The following is an 18,115-nucleotide window of genomic DNA, read 5'->3' on the forward strand; positions in this document are numbered from 1 at the left end:
CAGTGTTCAGCTGATTAGCAGGAATTAGCAGAGGTGTAAGTTATTCGAGTGATTGACCATGAAACTAAGACAGTAAAAGTTTGATCTGATGAAGGTGCAGCATGGAAGGTACATACAGTTTATCCTCTGGTGACCTAGAAGATCAGTAGTGAATGTCATGGCAATTCATCCAGTAGTTGTCGAGATATTCCCTTACGACCTTATGTTAAGTCAGAGGGTCAGTAAAATAGGATTCACCCTCTGGGGACCATGAACATTTGAGAGTTAAGCCTCAAATGTGGCTGAAGTTGACTAAAAAAATTGTTAAATTATCAAAACTGTAAAATTCTGTCAGCCAACTAATGAGTTAAGCTTGTTATTGATTTAACTACAGCAGCATGCTGTTTTTGGAACTTGATGTTAAACAAACCATACAGGTGTGGTGTTTAATTATTCATATATTTGGCTCAGGGTCAGATAGACTGTTCAAGAAACCTCAGAAAACACAGACCAATGACTCTCTGCACACAGGTGTAGTAAAAATTATTTTTTAATATGGAACAAAATCAGAGCTCAGCTCCATGGCTCCGTCCACCCAACACACTCTGTAACACTGGTGGGTGGAGGAGAACGAGAAAATCAACCAGTAAGATCACAGTCCGCTCGGCCAAAAAACAGGAGAGGCTAAAAAAAACATGGAACGCAAAACTAAAGCGCTACTGGGTTTGACCTCGAGACGCCCTCCTTCCCGTCCCTCCTGACCCAGGATGTGACCGACAGCACCGCGCCTCTCTGCCGCCTCCCGGGGCTCTCCCACCTCCTCAACTACCTCACCCTTCTCTTCCCCCTGGGAGGCCGGGTGTAGTCAGTGTGGAGGTGGGTTGGAGGAGCAAAGGGGCGCGCGTGGGGGTCTTCACGCTGAGTGTGGAGTCAAGTTTTCGGGTTTTACGGTTCTCAGAGGGACATGACTTCTAGATTATTCTCATGGCTTCTGTGGAAACACCTGTGGTTCAGTCATTCTGCTGTTTTGCTCTCAGCCAACGTGAAGTCTAATCATCTCAAAAACGCTTCTCGCTTGAGATTCAGATGGAATGTTTGAAGTTTTGGAGGAAATGTGAGGGGAGGCAGGAGGAGGAGGACGTCTGCGGAGGACACCCAGTAAGAACCCATTACTATCCTAATACTAGGACATCAACAGAAGTACTACACAGATATATACAGAGCAACCAAGCAACACATCGGACTACTGAGTAATAAATCTGGTGTGGGAAAGGGAAGGTAATAATAGTCCACTGCAAATGCTCTATCCCACTACTTTTTTGTGTGTAGTTGGTCCGATCTTTAAGGCTTTTCTCTTGCTACAAACAGGGCAGCAGTGAAGCCACCACAACAAAGATTTGAGTCACAGCTCTGGGCTTGACTTCTGAATATGGCTGCTTTGTGTTTGTGTGGGCAGAGCCGGCAGCTGCCCGTCTCCTCTGAGTCCGTACAGACAAACAAGGAAAGCGTGAAGGTGTGACCGGGGATGAGGGGCATGGATCCATTCTCCTTTTTCTGTGCTAAATCGTTCTCTGGTCCACAGAGTCCTGCAGATAAACAGGGTGGTAATGTGGTGGGTGATGGATGAGAGCTGCTAATGGGCAAGGAATCAGGGATAGATGGGGAAGCATGGATTACTGGGAAATAAGAATGGTGGTGTGCGCATTGCCAGCTGAATGGGAGAGTAAATGAACAATTGAGCGGAGGAAGTGGAAATCTATACTTGGTGGAGGATTAAACTGAAGCGGTGTGATGAAGAAGCCGGGTGTTAGTGTGGTGGGGGAGACAAAAAAAGAGTGTGAGAGAGAGAGAGAGAGAGGGCATCTGCCAGCTTTGAGCAAACACAGTCATTCTGCACCTTAACACGCACTGCGTCACATGACTTACTACATCAGAGCGAGGGAGGAGCGAGGGAGGGAGGAGGCACTGCACAGAGAGCACTAGCACTACTATGGACGGACGCACACCTATTACACACACACGCACACGCGCACACTACTGCACAGGGTCCCAGTCTGCGTTCCACTGCACTCTCCTGGCTGCCAGAACCTCGCTGTGTCTTGTCAAGAAAAAACAACAAACCAACCGATCAACAAAGAAACGGACGGAAAGAAGAACAACACACACTTTGGATCCCACTGGCTGGAATAAAAAAATAAATAAAAATAAAAAAAATGAACCATAAACGAAACCTAGAATATAAAAAGAGCCAGTGGCACCAGGTTTTACAGAAAGCATTTTGTCTCAATAACTGGCTTTTGAACAGCTCTACGCTTTTTCTTTTAGTCTACCAAGTATATACTATTAACCTTACCAGGCAGCTAAAATCTATACAGTACTGTCTTTTTTTCATATATTTATAGATATTTATACACTATACAAAGTTGGCAAAAATACATAAATAAATACATTAAATTAGATTGTACACATCACAATTGTGTGTTTTTGAGTTAGAGCACTCTTTGTTGAAGAGGTGGGCCCCATGGCAAGCCGAGAAAGTAGGTGAAGAAACAGGAGTGCTACCCTCGACATCCCATAATGCAAGAGGAGTCACAATCAGACTCTGTAAGTAATAGTTCAAAGTATGGCGTATATACGATCAATTATAGTGTATTGCTTATTACCTACCTGATCAAAAATATCCACATTATGGCAGGAGTTAGAGGCTGCTCTAACAGGTTCACAAAGACTATTTACAACCAGCAAGAAACGTAAGAAGTGTTCTGAAGGGTCTGGATTTGGGGAAAATAGTAAGAATTTGATTTCAGTGCATCGATAAATGGCAGACTGTGTGCGTGTGTGTGTGTGTGTGTGTGTGTGTGTGTGTGTGTGTTTGTATTTTCGGACTCTGTGAGACTCCCCCTAAAGGATGGTATTACAAATAAAGGCGGGACAGTATCCCCTGTCCTTCCGGCAGACGGCTGCTGGGAGTATCTGCTGTACTGTATCATATCTGTAGCAGGGACGGTCCAAAAAGTAATATGAAATTGATAAGCTCCCTCCCTGCACCGTATGCAGACCCAGCCAGTTACATACGGCGGTGGCATATAGAAAAGAGGGAAAATAACTGGACTGCAGCCCTGGTGCAGTTTTACCATTTTGGTTAAAAGAGTGTTGAGACAGCAAAGGGCCTACTTAAGTTATTTAGAAAGATCAATGTTATTCTCCCTCATTTTTTCAGGCATGTGGTGGTTCCCAGTCTAATCCTGTGTTCTACTTTCAGGAGTTCTTACAAATATCTGGAGCCAGAAACGGACCAGTTATGGTGCAAGTTCACAGCAGTGAGCGGTGCTTAATCCGGAGTCCAACCCCCAATACAAGCAAGCAAATTGTCTTTACTGTATCAGATCAGATGGATGATGTATGTTCTCTCACTTTGAGCTCCTCTCCCTCCTCCATACGTGCCTGTCCGTCCCCATGTCTGGCCTCCAGCTGAGCAATAATTACTTCAAATTCAATGGAAGGCATCCTCAGTGTCAGTAGAGGGCCAATCCCGTCTAACACAATGGCATTACACTAAATCCCCAAGCCGGTAAGCAGACAGGGTGAGATGTGATGCCAGTCGGCCATGGCAGAGAGACTCCACAGGGAGGTGACCAGTTTCCTCACACAGCCAGCGAAGACTCTGTTTGTAATAAAGTACATGGAGGCTTTTAGGACGTAAATGACCCAGGCTACGTCTCTTTCCTGGAAGTGTGTGTGTGTGAGTGTGTTTGTGTGTTGGGAGGTTGGGACAGGTGGGATGGGGTCAAGGGTATGAAGGCATGTGGCAGTGTTGCTACAGTGGACCTGGGATGTGTCGGGTATCACTCCTTCCCTTTGTTTCTCTTGCCCCGAACCTCAAACACCTCCAACAAATATACAGCGGACATCAAAAGCCCTTATTCAAGAAGGGCAGTTATAATCAGATTCAGCATCATCAACATCACCACTGTTATTCATGGATATCTTTGTTTTCTTTATCATTTCAAGTGACAAATGAAAACAAACTCGGCATACAACAAACGTCATTTTTCACCAACGATATTTACATAAAGTCTTTCAAAAACAGAAGGAGTTTCTTATCACGTTTTTGTAAAGAATAAACCCGACACAAGAACACCACGCACACACATACGTACACACTGACCAACAGTCAAATGTGAACAAAAAGGAAAAAAATATATATTATTACTTATTGTCTTTCAAATTCATTTTGTTACCATTCAAAGAATGCTCACTTGAACCCTGATTGGGAGAAGTCACATTGGTTTTCACCAGATGCTTAAAACAATGGAGAGGGTGGTTGGAGGAGGCGAGGTCTGTCTGCGCAGGGCGAGACTCACAGGACGGACCGGGCACATGACAAAGGTGACCCGGGACACTTGTGGGCTGCCTGCGCTGTCATAAGATGATTCAGCAGAATAAAAGCTACACTGCAGTCCCACTGGGATGAGATTACTACAGCCTGATTTTAAAACACACACACACACAGTCAAACACCTGAAGTTCTCCCATAAAGCACAGTGTACCCTTAATTCAATATCGCCCAAACTACTGCAAAGCAGGCACCTTTTCAATAGAGTGAGTCATTGACGCTCATCTTGAGGAAGCCATAGCCATCAGGGAAAACTAGTGAAGAGAAAGAAAGTGTCTCAGAGCATGCGACAAGGACACACAATATCATCAAGCTCAGAAGAATATCTTACTTATCCCTTGGCAAACTGGTGTGACCCCATCAGCCAATAAAGCTTTTACTTATTTAGAAAGCAAACAGAGGAGGAGGAGGCTTCTGGTGACAATGATTCATTTGGGAGAACACGGAGGAATAAACATCTCAGAGAAGATGGGAGTCCAGGTGAATATAAAGTTTTATGCATGGAGTAAGAGTCTTAAGCATACTAGCAGGCTAACATCTGTCAGCTAGTTCTAAATGCAGCTGAGGCCGATGGGAATGTCATTCGTTTTTCAGGTATTTGGTCAAACTATAGACTTTATATAAAGATGGACGATATGACTGATCCGCAAAACTGAAGCCGTGTCTCGATCTCCCCCTGGTGGCTGGCTGCTGTAGAGTTCACAAACCCTGCCTGCACCATGTTTGTGGATGGGACATTGACCAAACTAAAAAGTCCAAAACTTTTGTCAATGATGGTCATTTTAGGTTGTTTTTTATCACACTGATGTAAATGTTACAAAGAAATCAACATATCCTACCCCCAGAGGCAAGTGACTATACATATGACTATAAAATAAGTAAATGAGCCTCTAATAATAAGAAATTTGGACAATTTAAATCAAAAAGTGTTCTGATACTCTCCAGATTGAAAGACAAGTTTGGAAAATAACATATACAATAGGTATCAATTTCATTTAAGTGGCAAAGTGAATAGTTTTTTTAGAGCCTGTGTGCGGGGCAAAGTTGTGGGCAGTGTTGTCTGCGTGTGCCGTTGTGAATTAAACCTCGGTAATCACCCAGTTATCACCCACACCTGCAGCGACCAGTTGGCTTCGCCAGGGAGCGGAGCGATGATGGTAGACGGAGCAGGGGCGGAGCACGAGGAGAGGAAGTGCACCTCGTCTGACAGCAGCCCTTACTGGGAGTAGCTGCACCGCCGCCACCACCGCGCTGTATTCATGAGCCAGGGATTGTTGAAGGTCATTGCTGACACTGTTGCTGCCAACAAAATGCAATAAGTTCCGAGGTGTGAGACAGGTGGCAGTAAAATAAAAGTGGGATTTGGAAATTGCTTTCTCCTTTATACTGTTTGGCTCTGAGCTCACCATCCGTTTTAATGGAGCTGCAGAGTGACTGCTGGTTATTCTAAGGAGTGTGGAACTTCCTGGACTCTGGTGATGAATTTTAATGCAGCTCTGACACACTCGGTTTCCTAAAGTGTGACTTCAATTAGTATCTTATTCCAGGATTGGCAGTGTTACAGTCACATTACACTGTATTTCTGGCTGTTTTTAGAGGTAATAGTGACTTTTATAGAGAAGCTTTGAAATTCAGCCCAACTTGACTGATTTTGTCTTTTTAGATAAACAAATTCTTTGTATGATAAGTTGTAGGTAACTGCAGAACTACTATTTGCAAAGTACGGAGTCCTTTTTAATGTTCTCTTTAACATCTGCTTACATCGTTTTATGAGTTTGACTCTTCATTAAATGTTATTTAATAAGAAAAGCTTATAAATGTGATTTGCACTGATCGCATTATCAAAAATGATGCATCGCGTCTGTTTTGAAGGCGACCTCTTCTTTAGACCTCTTCCTTAACTTAGGTCACTTTGCCTTGTATGATACTATTTTGTACATTTCTAACATGGTTAATGACTTTCAAGAAGAAAATATGAATATACTCAATATTTGTAAAAGTTTTAATAAGGTCAGTAGTAAAGGAAAATGTGGATTTAGCGATTATCATTATTTCACTTAGCACTTGGGTCTATGGGAGCTCAAACAATGGGACAGAAAAGCCAATGTCAACAAAACAAAAGAGGTTAAGAAATTTTACATAAGAAGCACATTTGCATTGTAACAGTTTGCTCAGTAACTACCTGCCTTCGCCCAAAGGGCTAATTATTTGATAACCGGCCCATTGAGGAACTTTTGGAGAACTTTTAAGAATGAAAATTACAATGATCAGGACTCAAAAGCTCCCGGTGTTATAAGTTTTAAAAGCCCAACCCTGTACCCTCCCAGTGCCCAGTCTCCCTGGAGGATCAGAGGCATCACACTGTGTTGCGTGTTACTAAAAATAAACCATATCCTCCAGCTTACAGGGTCACTGATGACAAAGCACTGTAAACCCCCTTAGCATAACAATTTATCACTCCTTGAGCAAGATGTAATCTCGGTGAAAGGAAACGGCGGACGCATTGTGTTGACTCATCACCTGCACACCTGCTTATTCAAACCAGGTTCGGCTTTCACCGCTTCCACTACGATCACTCACTGATTATTTTCCTCATTTCGACTGATGAGTTTTTATCCCTGTCGATCATCGTGTCATGTATTATTCTAAGCAAGGTTTGTCCCCTGAACACAGCGGGTCCCACCGGTCCGAGGAGGCAGATATTGCTCCTTTCTGACCACCTCACGGCACAGTGATGTGCTGTGACACTGCAGGCAGGGCTTGTCAAAACAGTGTGCCCTGTTCCATGGCTGGCCAATTGTTCTGAAGGGTGCTGGACCGGATCAGTAGATACCAAAGTCTGTTCAATCGGTCTTCTAGAAGCAATCGAATGCGACCGATGAAGTTATTGCTGTGATCAGCTATAATGACTTCTCTCTGTTCTCAAGATCTCTACATGCAACATAGAAAAAGTGCTTCCCGTAGATGCACCGTATGGATATGTGTGTGTAATAAAACTGTGAAGGGGTTTGAGTGGTCAGGCCCATTTACATCAGCGCCGCGGCTTACATGAAGCACATCCGCCCAAAATAAACTCACAGCATAGCACACAGGACAAACCCTGTGAAGATTAGACTATCTTTCAATTTGTCTCGAGGTGATTGGGTTATCATTAGCATAAATCAAAACGAGCACAAAGACACAGGATACTATTAAATTATTACTAGATAAGAGAAGATTAAATCCACTGCAGGACCTGCAGATTTTGATGGGGCCAGAGTCAGTAGGAGCAACCAACACTGTATTAACAGAACCAGTGAATCACACAAAACTGATTATTTTTAATTGCTCAGAGTAAACCTGAGAGATGTTTGAAAGGATGATGCTCATTTAGAAATAAAATCAAAGTCACTGCAGTGAAAATAAGAAAAACAGCGAGGAGACTGGATTATTATGCTTCACAGATTTTTATGAATGTGAAAACACACTCAGTCAGAAGTAAGACGACGAAGGAGCAAACATCTGTGTGAGAGGATCTTGATAACTGACAATAGTCGCGTCGCTGCTTTTTGTTTTATTTACGGGCACCGGCACCAGGGCTCTCTGTGCTGCTGTCAAACACTCAGGGAGCGTCTCACACTGGCAGAGCAGACCATCATCTAATATCACAACCACTGTGTGTGACACGCCGTTGTTCATAGTTTCTGTGAACAACAACTAAAACTCAGACGAGGCCCTGTCATCCTGTTTTTTCTTCCTGCGTTAAAGCCAAACTGCACATCTGTCTCCCTGTTCTCACATCTACACTCGGCTCCTGCTCAGCATCGTGGGCAGACACGGACACTGAGCGCTCAGAGCGGGCCTGCTGTTGATCAACACATTGTGTAATAACACTGTAGTGTGGGCCGGCCCCACATGACAAGCAGATGGGCCTGATCTCTCCATTCTGGTCTGACATTTCAGACACTAATAGCCTGCCACTGGGAGTCTGGTAGCTCACATACAAACACACACGCAGACACATGTACACAGGTGCACCAAGGAAAACAAGAGGAACGAAAAGAGAGGAGGATGAGAGCCCTACATCCCTCCTCGGTGTCCCCCACTCCATCTCCAAACCCTGAAATCACAGAGCAGACATCGCCTCTCCCTCACCCTCTCAGATACTCCACCCTTCATGTCTACCAGTACTATAACCAACATCAAAACCATTATCATTATTATTACATTTTCAAAAAGTGCAGATAGAACTTCCCCTCATTTAGAAGGCAGGACAGTAAAAGAGGTTGGGGAAACAATGGCAGTATAAGAAGAGCAAGAAGAGCGCAAGATGAGAAAGAGAAAAGAGAAGAAGATTTCTGCCGAGTCAGAATTATGTTGTTCCCGTGAACATACACACCCACGCACACCCACGCACACCCACACACACATGAACACACGCAGTAAGGCAGCCACACAGGTCAAAACTGCTGGAGTTCGACCCCCGTCAGCACAAAGCCAGAGCACACGGCAGCACAGAGAATTCATAGCATCAATAAACAGACTGAAGTGAGCACACATGTGCACCAACAGCTCAAACTCTGCTTTTTGCTTCTGCTTCGATCTTAAGAGTGGAAGAATATTTTAAATTTGTTTCCTCAGTTGGAGATGCTGTGAAAAATGACATCATCGTATCTTGGTCACTTTTTTTTGTTCTTCATCTTCTTTTTTCTCTCTCCATGTCAGGCCGTTTTGTCTGGAAAAATCAGGAGCGATCCTTTTCACGAGTTTGTTGTGTTCCCGCTTTCCAAACGTCGGAAAGTTTCAGTTTAGTTTAGTATTTTCTTTTTTTAATCTCTATTTTTGTTGGAGCTACGGCACAGCACCCACAGCACACTGACGACGAGGGGGTGGGGGTCCAAAAAGGGGGCGAGGAGGGGTTCGCTAATATTGTGCCAGAGGAAGAGAAAAAGGGAACAATAAGGGGGAAAGAAAGAAGAAGCTAATAGAGAAGAAAAAGGGGGAGGGAGGGAGAGATAGAGAGAGCAGTATCAACAATTCCATCCGAGTTCAGCTGGTTGCATCACAAACTGAGTATTGATTGCTTCTGACAACTTCAGCTGAACATTAAACCACTTTTGAGTAAAAGGAGGGAGGACAGAAATGGAGGACAGGATATAGTTCACTTGAGAAAGATGACAAGAACGAGGTGACGAATGAAGAGAGGGGAGGGATGAGAAACTGCAGAAAGGCTATGGATAACATACTTTTTACTACTGTTTTTAGGGGGGGGGGGGTTGTTCTGACAATCTATAACGCCATTGAGATTAGTATGTTTATGTATATATGTGTAGCTGGAATAGTCAATACAGTAGGATTATATGAGATTAGGTTTTAATAAGATTCTCTGTGATCCCACGGGACTGGCACCTTGATGAGTCAGGGGGCTGCAGTGCAGTTCAGAACCAAGGGGTCGACAAAGAAACGGAACATATGAGACCTCCACAGGCAGAGTGCATGTGGACAGACAGACATACAGACAGTCAGAAACAGGGGGGCCATCGACGAAAAGGGTGAGAGGCTTAAATCAAGGACCCGGCCGTACATGAGAGGAAGGAACAAATGAAGAGAGAGAGAGAGCGAGAGAATTTTCAGATAGGAATAGAGATTTTGAAAGCAAAGAGTTTAAAGGTTTAAGAGAGCAGATGGCTAATTGTACCCGTGTTTTGCAGCCTGGCAGCAAGTCAGTCTTGTGCATAAGGACGGGAGTGGGAGGAGGAGGGGGAGGGAGGCAGGAGGCAGGAGGGAGGAGGGAGGAGGAGGAGGGGGGCGGCAGGAGATGCAAGGGCATGGAGGAAGCTGGGTTGCTCGATCAGGCCTTGAGAGCGTGCCACTGGGCGACGTTCGTACGCGGCCGAGCGAGCATGTCTTTCCAGTGCTTCACCTCCCCCGGTCCACTCTTCCATGATAGGTAGATCTAAGAGAGTGGAGGAAGAGATCTTGTAAGGTACAGAACATTATTGGCTTCATTAAAACTTTTGGCCCAGTAGATCTTCTCCCCCGGCAGCCGTGACACTTTGACAGTTGCTGCAACATATGGGGCAACTGCGACAGTTAACAAAATGTCCACTTCAAGTGCTTTTGTTCACCAAGACATTTTTATTTTGGGTATTCATTCCTAAGAGCCGCGCAATCTAAATTTGCAGGAAGTCGTCGTCGATATACTCCGGCTCAAACAAGTAGGGACGATCAAGTGCTTCATCAAAAACTGTCCACATGAGAAAAAGAATCAGCCATAAAAGTTCAGTGCAATTCAAAGTCATCTCTCCAGCTCTCGTTCTGTTTTCTACCTCAGTCCAATAACTCAATTCTGACGAGACTTGAGAGTGAGACATGTAATATGTTACCAGACTCTTAGCAAAGAGCCATAATAACAATTTGAGACTTTTGTTGGTTACATAAAGTACTCTTAGTGGACATGTTGTAGACGGTCGCAGTTGCCCCATAATATCACATTGTAGCCAAAGCAGAGCACATCTACTTACAATATTTAGACAATTCATGTTTGTACTGTAAATATGTAGTTGGAGCAGCAGCCCGTTATTTAGCTGAGTGTAGTGACTGTTTTTATTCTTAATGCCTGTCAGAGGTGATGATTGAATGATATTTTTCTAACAGTGGTCTGTAAGGCCAGCAGGGCATGTATCCACTCTCTCTGCATGTTTAACCTTGCGGCTGCAGCCTCTGTATTAATTTCACAGCATTTAACTCAGACATGTTTGAAATGTGACCAAAGGCTGCTCGTTCCTCTGTGTTACAGAGTCCAACGTCATCAACTGCTAACACATCCATGAAACAAGGAGCAGAAGGGGCTTACAGTATATGTTGTAACCAGGGCCAACATGACAAAGTATTACCTTGCCAATAACGTCGTTGCGGCTGAGCCTGTCCTTGTCCATGACGGTGATGATGATGGTGGTCTCCCTCAGCACATGGGCGGCCACTTCGAAGGGGAAGGACTCATTGAATATGGGGTTCAGACAGCGCTTCATCGTCACCGTCTTCTTCTTCTCGACACGCTTGTCCTTGTGCATCAGCCACACCTTCACATATGGATCTGCAATGTGGACGCAGGGGGCAGTGGTTTACACGAGAGGGCAGGTGAAGAAGAACGTGGGGGGGGATTCTTGGGGTCAGGTTGGCTATTACCCTCATAATTGGGAAGGTCAGAGGAGGCAGCAGGGAAGCAGATACTTAGTTTGGCCTCAAGGTCAATTTATCCCCTGAGCAAGGAAACATACAAATGAGGAAGTATTTATGGAAATAGGGCCTGGGATTTGCACTACCAATTCTGGAGCATTATCATACTCTGTTATACAAACAGATCCTGCTCGCACTGTGAGAGGAAGCAGTCATTTTACAAAGGAAAAAAATACGCCACGAAAAGCATTTCACAGAAAGAGCTGATACTAGCACCAGACCCGGCTGACACAGATTTGGCTGGGAGGCTGAAGATCCTCATAGATATACAGAAGAGACAGAACGGGGTAGAGCTAGGCCAAGGGACAGACACTTGATGTAATGTCACCTTGCTGCTGCAGCTATCTGAGGTGCGACTCAGCTTAGGAGCCAGACGGCAACCGTCATCTGCACAGACAGGTCTGTGAATGTTTGAACACAAAGCCGGCTGGAGCTGCGTGTGTGTGCGTTTGTGTGTGTGTGAGAACACAAAGACCAATGTCGTGAGAAGGGCTACGGACTAGAGAACAAGGGTTAGAAAGAGAAAAGGCTAAACAAACATGGAGGAGACTCTACCTGAGGTACCCCCGATATCCATGGCTTTGAGATTGCGGGCTTTGATGATGTTCACAGTGATGGTGTTGCCACTGGGATTATAGCAGAGTGACAGCAGCAGGTCTCCTCGTCTCCCCTGAAGAACACACACACACACAGACCCACGCACAATGGAGTATGATTCACAGGGTCTAATATCAGATTTCATCAGGGAATTGCAAACTCCACATTACTCACTAGCTTGTCTAATCTTACATCACTGCGCTCTCTGCTCTAACCCCTCGTGCCAAACACAACCGGTCCAGTGACCAGGCTGGCAGAGCCCATCTCGTTGCTCACTCTAAAATTAGACCTATCAAGCTCACGTGCTGAAAGTCATCAACAAACCGCCTCGTCTACTTAAGGTGTAACCATTAAAAAAATCTGAACTCAAACACTGGATTCTTCATTATTCCCTCCCACTCTTACGCTGCCATCACTGCAGGGCTTGAGCTCCTTCCAGAAAGTCTTTATCTGGCCCAGTTCCACCTTGTTGAGGGGGATCGACACCTCTCCGATGGGGTCGTTCCGGCTGAAGCGGTCATAGTCCAACACCTGAAGGTAGAGAGTGCGCTCTCTAACCTTCTCATACGGGAAGCCTGGAAACAGACAGGGAAACAGAGCGGGCACCGAGGGAGGAGTTGCACAGATGAAAAACCTCATTCTCGACAGAACAAAGTGAAAAGTGTAATCGGCACCGTACTAACATGGATGAATTTGGCAAAGGCCAAAGTGCATTTCAAAAACTGCAGAAAGAGCCAGCGCTCTCTCTGATGACTGAGAGGGATCATCGCTCTCCAGCCACAAAAAAACTATCACACTCATTTTTCAAGAGCGCTGACTGTTGTTCTGCTTTTAGAAAGAGTCTGAGCCTTTTGAACATTATTCGGGTTAATTTACCGTTGAACTGTCATCCAAGTACAATGGTCATCACACTACCATAGAGCTGCAGCGCTCAGGAATAAATATACTTTTTTGCAGTTTCTTGAGGTTTTATCAAAAGAAAAAAGAAAACCACATCTTTATTGTGACTTTTCTCACTGATGGGAATAAACAAACATATTTGCTTTTGAGTGGATGAACCAGAGTTAGATAAGAGAATCAATACCACTCTGATATCTGTAAAATATGATGCTACACCAGAAAGGTGGTTAGATTAGCTTAGCATAAAGACTGTATGCAGTTTTAATGTGGAATGCAAAAACAAGACATAGCATGATAGTTATTGAGAGATGCTGATAGATGGGTTGTGTTACCTGTGAACACTGCAGCTAGAATGTTTCCCCCTTTCCAGCCTCCATTCAAAAGAGTAAAGCTTTAAGTTGTAGCTTCATGATGATGTAAAAACTTTTAAAAAGCTCATCTCTTGCTTTAAACAGCTACCGCAAAGTTTTGGAAACCAACAGAATGTCTAAAGGGTCCGGAAAACCCCATAGCCGCTTTCAGTGAACTAAGGTGTCTCAAATGAACAGGAAATTGTCCCCAATTATCTACCAAAGACTGAACAGTTATTTCACATGAGAGATTTCTATTTTTGTTAGCACTAGTCCACTGGTTTGAAGATAAAAATCTGATGAAACGATACCCACAGTCCGTAAGCAGCTTCTCATCAGAGTTTCTCAATGATAAACTGTTGAATAATAACTACTTTTTTAGATAAATGCTCAGTGTCAGTGGTCAAGTGATCTGTAGGCAACGGACCGAAGTAGGGAAGCCTTCTGGTCTCCAGTTCTAGTTTGACCAATCATGTTTGAGCAAGCTGTGGTTGCCACAGACCGTGTGGAAAGCAAAAGACACAGACCACATTGACCAGAATGCATCAGCTATCTTCTGTTTGTCTGCATTCATATGTAGATGGTTGAAAACTAGTCAGACTTCAAACGGTGAATGGCGAACATGGGACAGGATCTTGAGAACCAGAACATTGTCAAGGTAATGTGAGGTGGGTGTTAAGTTTGGGATATGCTTAGGATTTGAAATGTTTCTAGGGGTTTTATGGAATAAAAGTAGGTCCTTCTTTTTGGGGCGGCATGAATAAGTGTGATAACAACAATAATTGCAACAATTCTTTGGTTAAGTAGCTAAATGGGAATACCACAGACCTTCAAAAAGGAAGGTTTCGTTCCAGTGGGGGTTGAGGTTTTTCCTCTTGATCTTGGTTTCCAGCTTGTTCTTCTTGTCAGGCAGCAGGTAGATCTTGACGAAGGGGTCGGAGGTGCCAGAGAAGTCTTTTGCCGGCAGGTCCTGGCCCCTGAGCATTTTGACAGTGAGAGTCGTGTTCTGGAAGCTGTAACCTATGCTGAACTGGATCCGGCCCAGCTTCTCACTGATGGGGCCTTCGCCGTCATCATCCTCCGAACCAGGGGACAACTGCAAAGGGCCACAGATGCAGTCAAGTAAGCACCCATCCATGCAACAGCAGCAGCAACTCAAAGGAAAAAAGTTCAATCCAAGGGCACACACATTTGGTCACGCAAGCCTGTGACACGGAGAAGTTTTAAGGGGAGGAGATTTTAGAGCCGCCTCTCTGTCACAGCACATTCATGCAGCTGCTCGACGGTAGAATCTGGTCTGACGTTAAGAAGACAGAGACTTTAATTTCCCTACTAATGTCCTTAAAAGGCAGGAGATGCTCAGATTGGAGATAGCGGGAGCTTTAGACCACCTATTCTCTCTCCACAGCCACTCTGACAGCTTTATCACTGCTGTTTACTAAAAGGCCACTATCTGATAGAGCGCAGCGGGCAGAGGGAGGGAGAGAGCGAGCAAGAGACAATCAGAAAGAGCAGGAGAGAGCGAGACCATTGTGTGAGGGGCAAGGAGAGAACGTTCAGCTCAAGGTTGCCTCTCTGCACTTGCAGTTGCGTTTGTGGTAGTTTCTTTTCTGCGTGTGGCTCCACCTTCTGTTTCTGTCCTTTATTTATTCCTGTCACTCTGACAGTAGCTTACATCAGAGCCAGGCGTTTGAGGACTCTGAGAGAGATTAGACAACCAACAGTTCATTAGACCACTTTGTGTGAAAGCCCTCCGCTGACAATAGCCTGCAAAGTGGTTTGCATGTAAATGCTGTCTACCTAAAAAAACTGATTTCACTGCTTCAACCAGAGCTGCAATTTTAAAAGGACTGAGACTCACTCACTCACTCAGAGTTTGTCAATATGGGTTTTAGAAGTGACAGGCAGCGCAAGTGTGAAATATTCCAAGTCTCATTTATCAAACAGTGTGAGTCACCTTGATTGTCACTGTGGGAACGGCCCCTGTGGGTTTGTGGGAAGAGCATGGCGAGAAGTATGAGGTCCCTGAATATTAGACAAATATGTGATCTGAGCATACTTCATTCCGAAACCATCCTTACAATTCTCCGTCACTTCTCTGTAATGTCTTGCAACAACTTTTTGGACTCAAAGAATTTTTTACCTCGGCCAACTGTTTGTTATCAGGAATAGACATTAACTACTTTACGGATTAAGACAAAACGTGCTGAAAGGATAGGGTGTAGGTCAGGGAAGAACCAATTGAATTTCAGTGCTGATCTGAATAATTGGGCAGACCCAGGAATTTCATTTCTTCAGCATTTCCCGCAGACTTCACTCTGTCTGTGGCGGACGAATAATGTGCTAACGAGCAAGAGATTCTGGGAAACAGAACTCACAAGACACAACCGCAGCTGAAACTATGAGGTCCGACCGTGTGGATGGTAACAACTTTATGGACGATAGGACTATCACGCAGCAATAGCAAAACACTAAGTTAAATATCTCTCATGTTATCAGGAGAAGTGTCATTAATAAACTGTGGCGGCACTAATTAGAATATGGCAGGCCACCACAGTCTGGAGGATTAATGGGAAAAACGGCTTTGATATGGCGAGATGGGGCATTAGCCTTGGCAGATGTAGTGTCCTTCGAGCTTTCAGCGGTTTTGAAGTGTGATTCAGAGAGGAGATAAAAATCGAAATATCTTGGCCTCTTTTGGCTGTTAATGCGCCTCCTTAAGGAGTTGTGTTGTGGAAGAGCAATACTGAGTCCCTTTAACATTTCTGTTTGAGAATAAGCCTGGCCAAATTCTGTATTTGTCATTTTGTCAACAAATCCCATGACAAAATTTGAACTGAGTTATATCTACTGATAAAGGTGACATGTCTGATAAAACCAAAGAAATAAGCTAGGAAAATTAGTTTTTTAGTTTGTTTTCAGTTAATCCCACAAACACAGTGGTGGTGCCAATATTACCTAGTTATGTGTATTCATCTACAAGCACAAATAGTCCCAAATAAATAAACTTCTTCTTGTGTCATAGCTGCCTTATCCTGTGTGTGAGAATCTGGGCTGTTATGTCATCAGCATCTGCGACAGTGGGGCTGATGTGAGTTGGGAGAGAGCCTCTTACCATCACCATGTCTCCGGTGAGAGAATTGGCCAGGTCGGTTACGGAGGAGTGACCGTCAGCATCAGGGGGTTGGCCTTTGGGGCTGTTAGCTGGTTTGTTGCCCCTGCAAGGAAAAAACACCATTTGACCGGGGGGGAGGAAACAGCGAGGACATGTGCTGAGAAGCTAACTTTGTGTCCAGAGAGAGAGAGAATGTCTGAGCACTTGGGGAGTCCAACCTCCACCTGTTTCTGCGCTTGAAAAACCGCCTATTTGAAACCACCAATTTGAGTCCAAGTTTTCTTTGGATAGATGTCACTTCAATGTGGATTGTGCTTTCTCTGGCTATCGTGAGCGAGGCCAAATAAATCTGCCAAAGATTCCGCAGATTAACGGCGGGCGCTAGAACTGAGGACATTTGATGCGGTGAGTTGCGTTTGATGAAACCTGGAATCTGAGATGACTGTACATATGTCCAGTGTGGCAAACATCCATATCTCCGAGAGGAAAGTTACCTCCACCAAGTGAACAAACACATTTTCAGACAGAACACAACACAGACCCACTTAATTTAAAATTGATAGAAACCAAAAACTGATTCCTGATCCCCGTGGAGTTTATGATCAAGCCTTGGTCCCTCTGAAGACGTTAACGAGACAAACAGGTATAATGACATGTATAGCAACTTTACGTTACTATATACACATAGACAGACACGTATAGCAACATGTAGAGGACTATACATTTAACAGGACATATGCTGAACAGGTGTAATGTGCTTGTGTGTTTAAATCTCTCAGTTATTGGCTTTGAACATCAACCACACAAAACATAAATAAAAACATAAAGGAGAGGGCAGAGATCTCCCATGGCACAGCTGGTACTTAGGTGCAAATGTTAATAGTTGTTGAGATAAGTTCCTTCACATGAGGATTGTTGAAAACATAACGTTAAAGTGGGACAAACAGTTTAGGGAGAAAAAACCTCTAAGTTGATACATCATGAAAACAAGAGAACAATCAAAAAATTAAAATAAAATCAGTGAGAGAAGATTAAAAAAAGAATCAAAAAAGAGTAAATATTATGAGATTAAAGAAATCATGAGGAAAGATAGAACAAGAGAGAGTCAAATGCAAACATCCCGGCCAATGTAATGTGACACATTGGACACACAGCACTCCATAGATGACTGGTCAAGGCACATGGAGAGGCTGAACACTGAAACACCATTAGGCAATAAACAACAGTAAGAATAGAAGAAACAACAAGAACAGAAACACAGAGGAGGAGAAAAGAAATGAGCAGACGCTGAAGAGAGAGAGAGAGAGAGAGAGAGAGAGAAAGGATGCACAAACTGGACAGAAATCATAAAGACTGTCGATAAGATAGAAAGGTTCAACGAGGAATGCAAGCAGAGAATTGTTTATCTGTATTAGAAGAAGATAGCAAGTATTAATAGCATGAACAGTGAGGTTACGGAAAAAAACAAAAAACCCAAAACAGAGTGAGATCGTAACAAACACCAGCACATTAGAGAGAGAGAGAAATAACAGAGCTGCAAGAAAAGATAGGGAATGAAGG

At 44.1% G+C, this 18,115-nt stretch overlaps 1 protein-coding gene across 1 annotated transcript in view; it reads right to left on the minus strand.

Annotated features, from left to right (window-relative positions):
- Positions 1-511: 511 nt before the first annotated feature.
- LOC133955367 (synaptotagmin-7-like) overlaps positions 512-18,115 on the minus strand; it is a 78,720-nt gene continuing 61,116 nt past the window's right edge. Inside the window, exons 6-11 of the mRNA XM_062390181.1 lie at positions 16,556-16,658; positions 14,269-14,536; positions 12,596-12,765; positions 12,149-12,263; positions 11,251-11,450; positions 512-10,310 (exon numbers count right to left, since the gene is read on the minus strand). Coding sequence (XP_062246165.1) covers positions 10,206-10,310; positions 11,251-11,450; positions 12,149-12,263; positions 12,596-12,765; positions 14,269-14,536; positions 16,556-16,658 — 961 coding nt within the window. The 3' untranslated portion in view covers positions 512-10,205. The remainder of the gene's footprint in view (positions 10,311-11,250; positions 11,451-12,148; positions 12,264-12,595; positions 12,766-14,268; positions 14,537-16,555; positions 16,659-18,115) is intronic.

This window comes from Platichthys flesus, chromosome 6 (assembly GCF_949316205.1).
Source record: "Platichthys flesus chromosome 6, fPlaFle2.1, whole genome shotgun sequence".
Classification (NCBI taxonomy): domain Eukaryota; kingdom Metazoa; phylum Chordata; class Actinopteri; order Pleuronectiformes; family Pleuronectidae; genus Platichthys; species Platichthys flesus.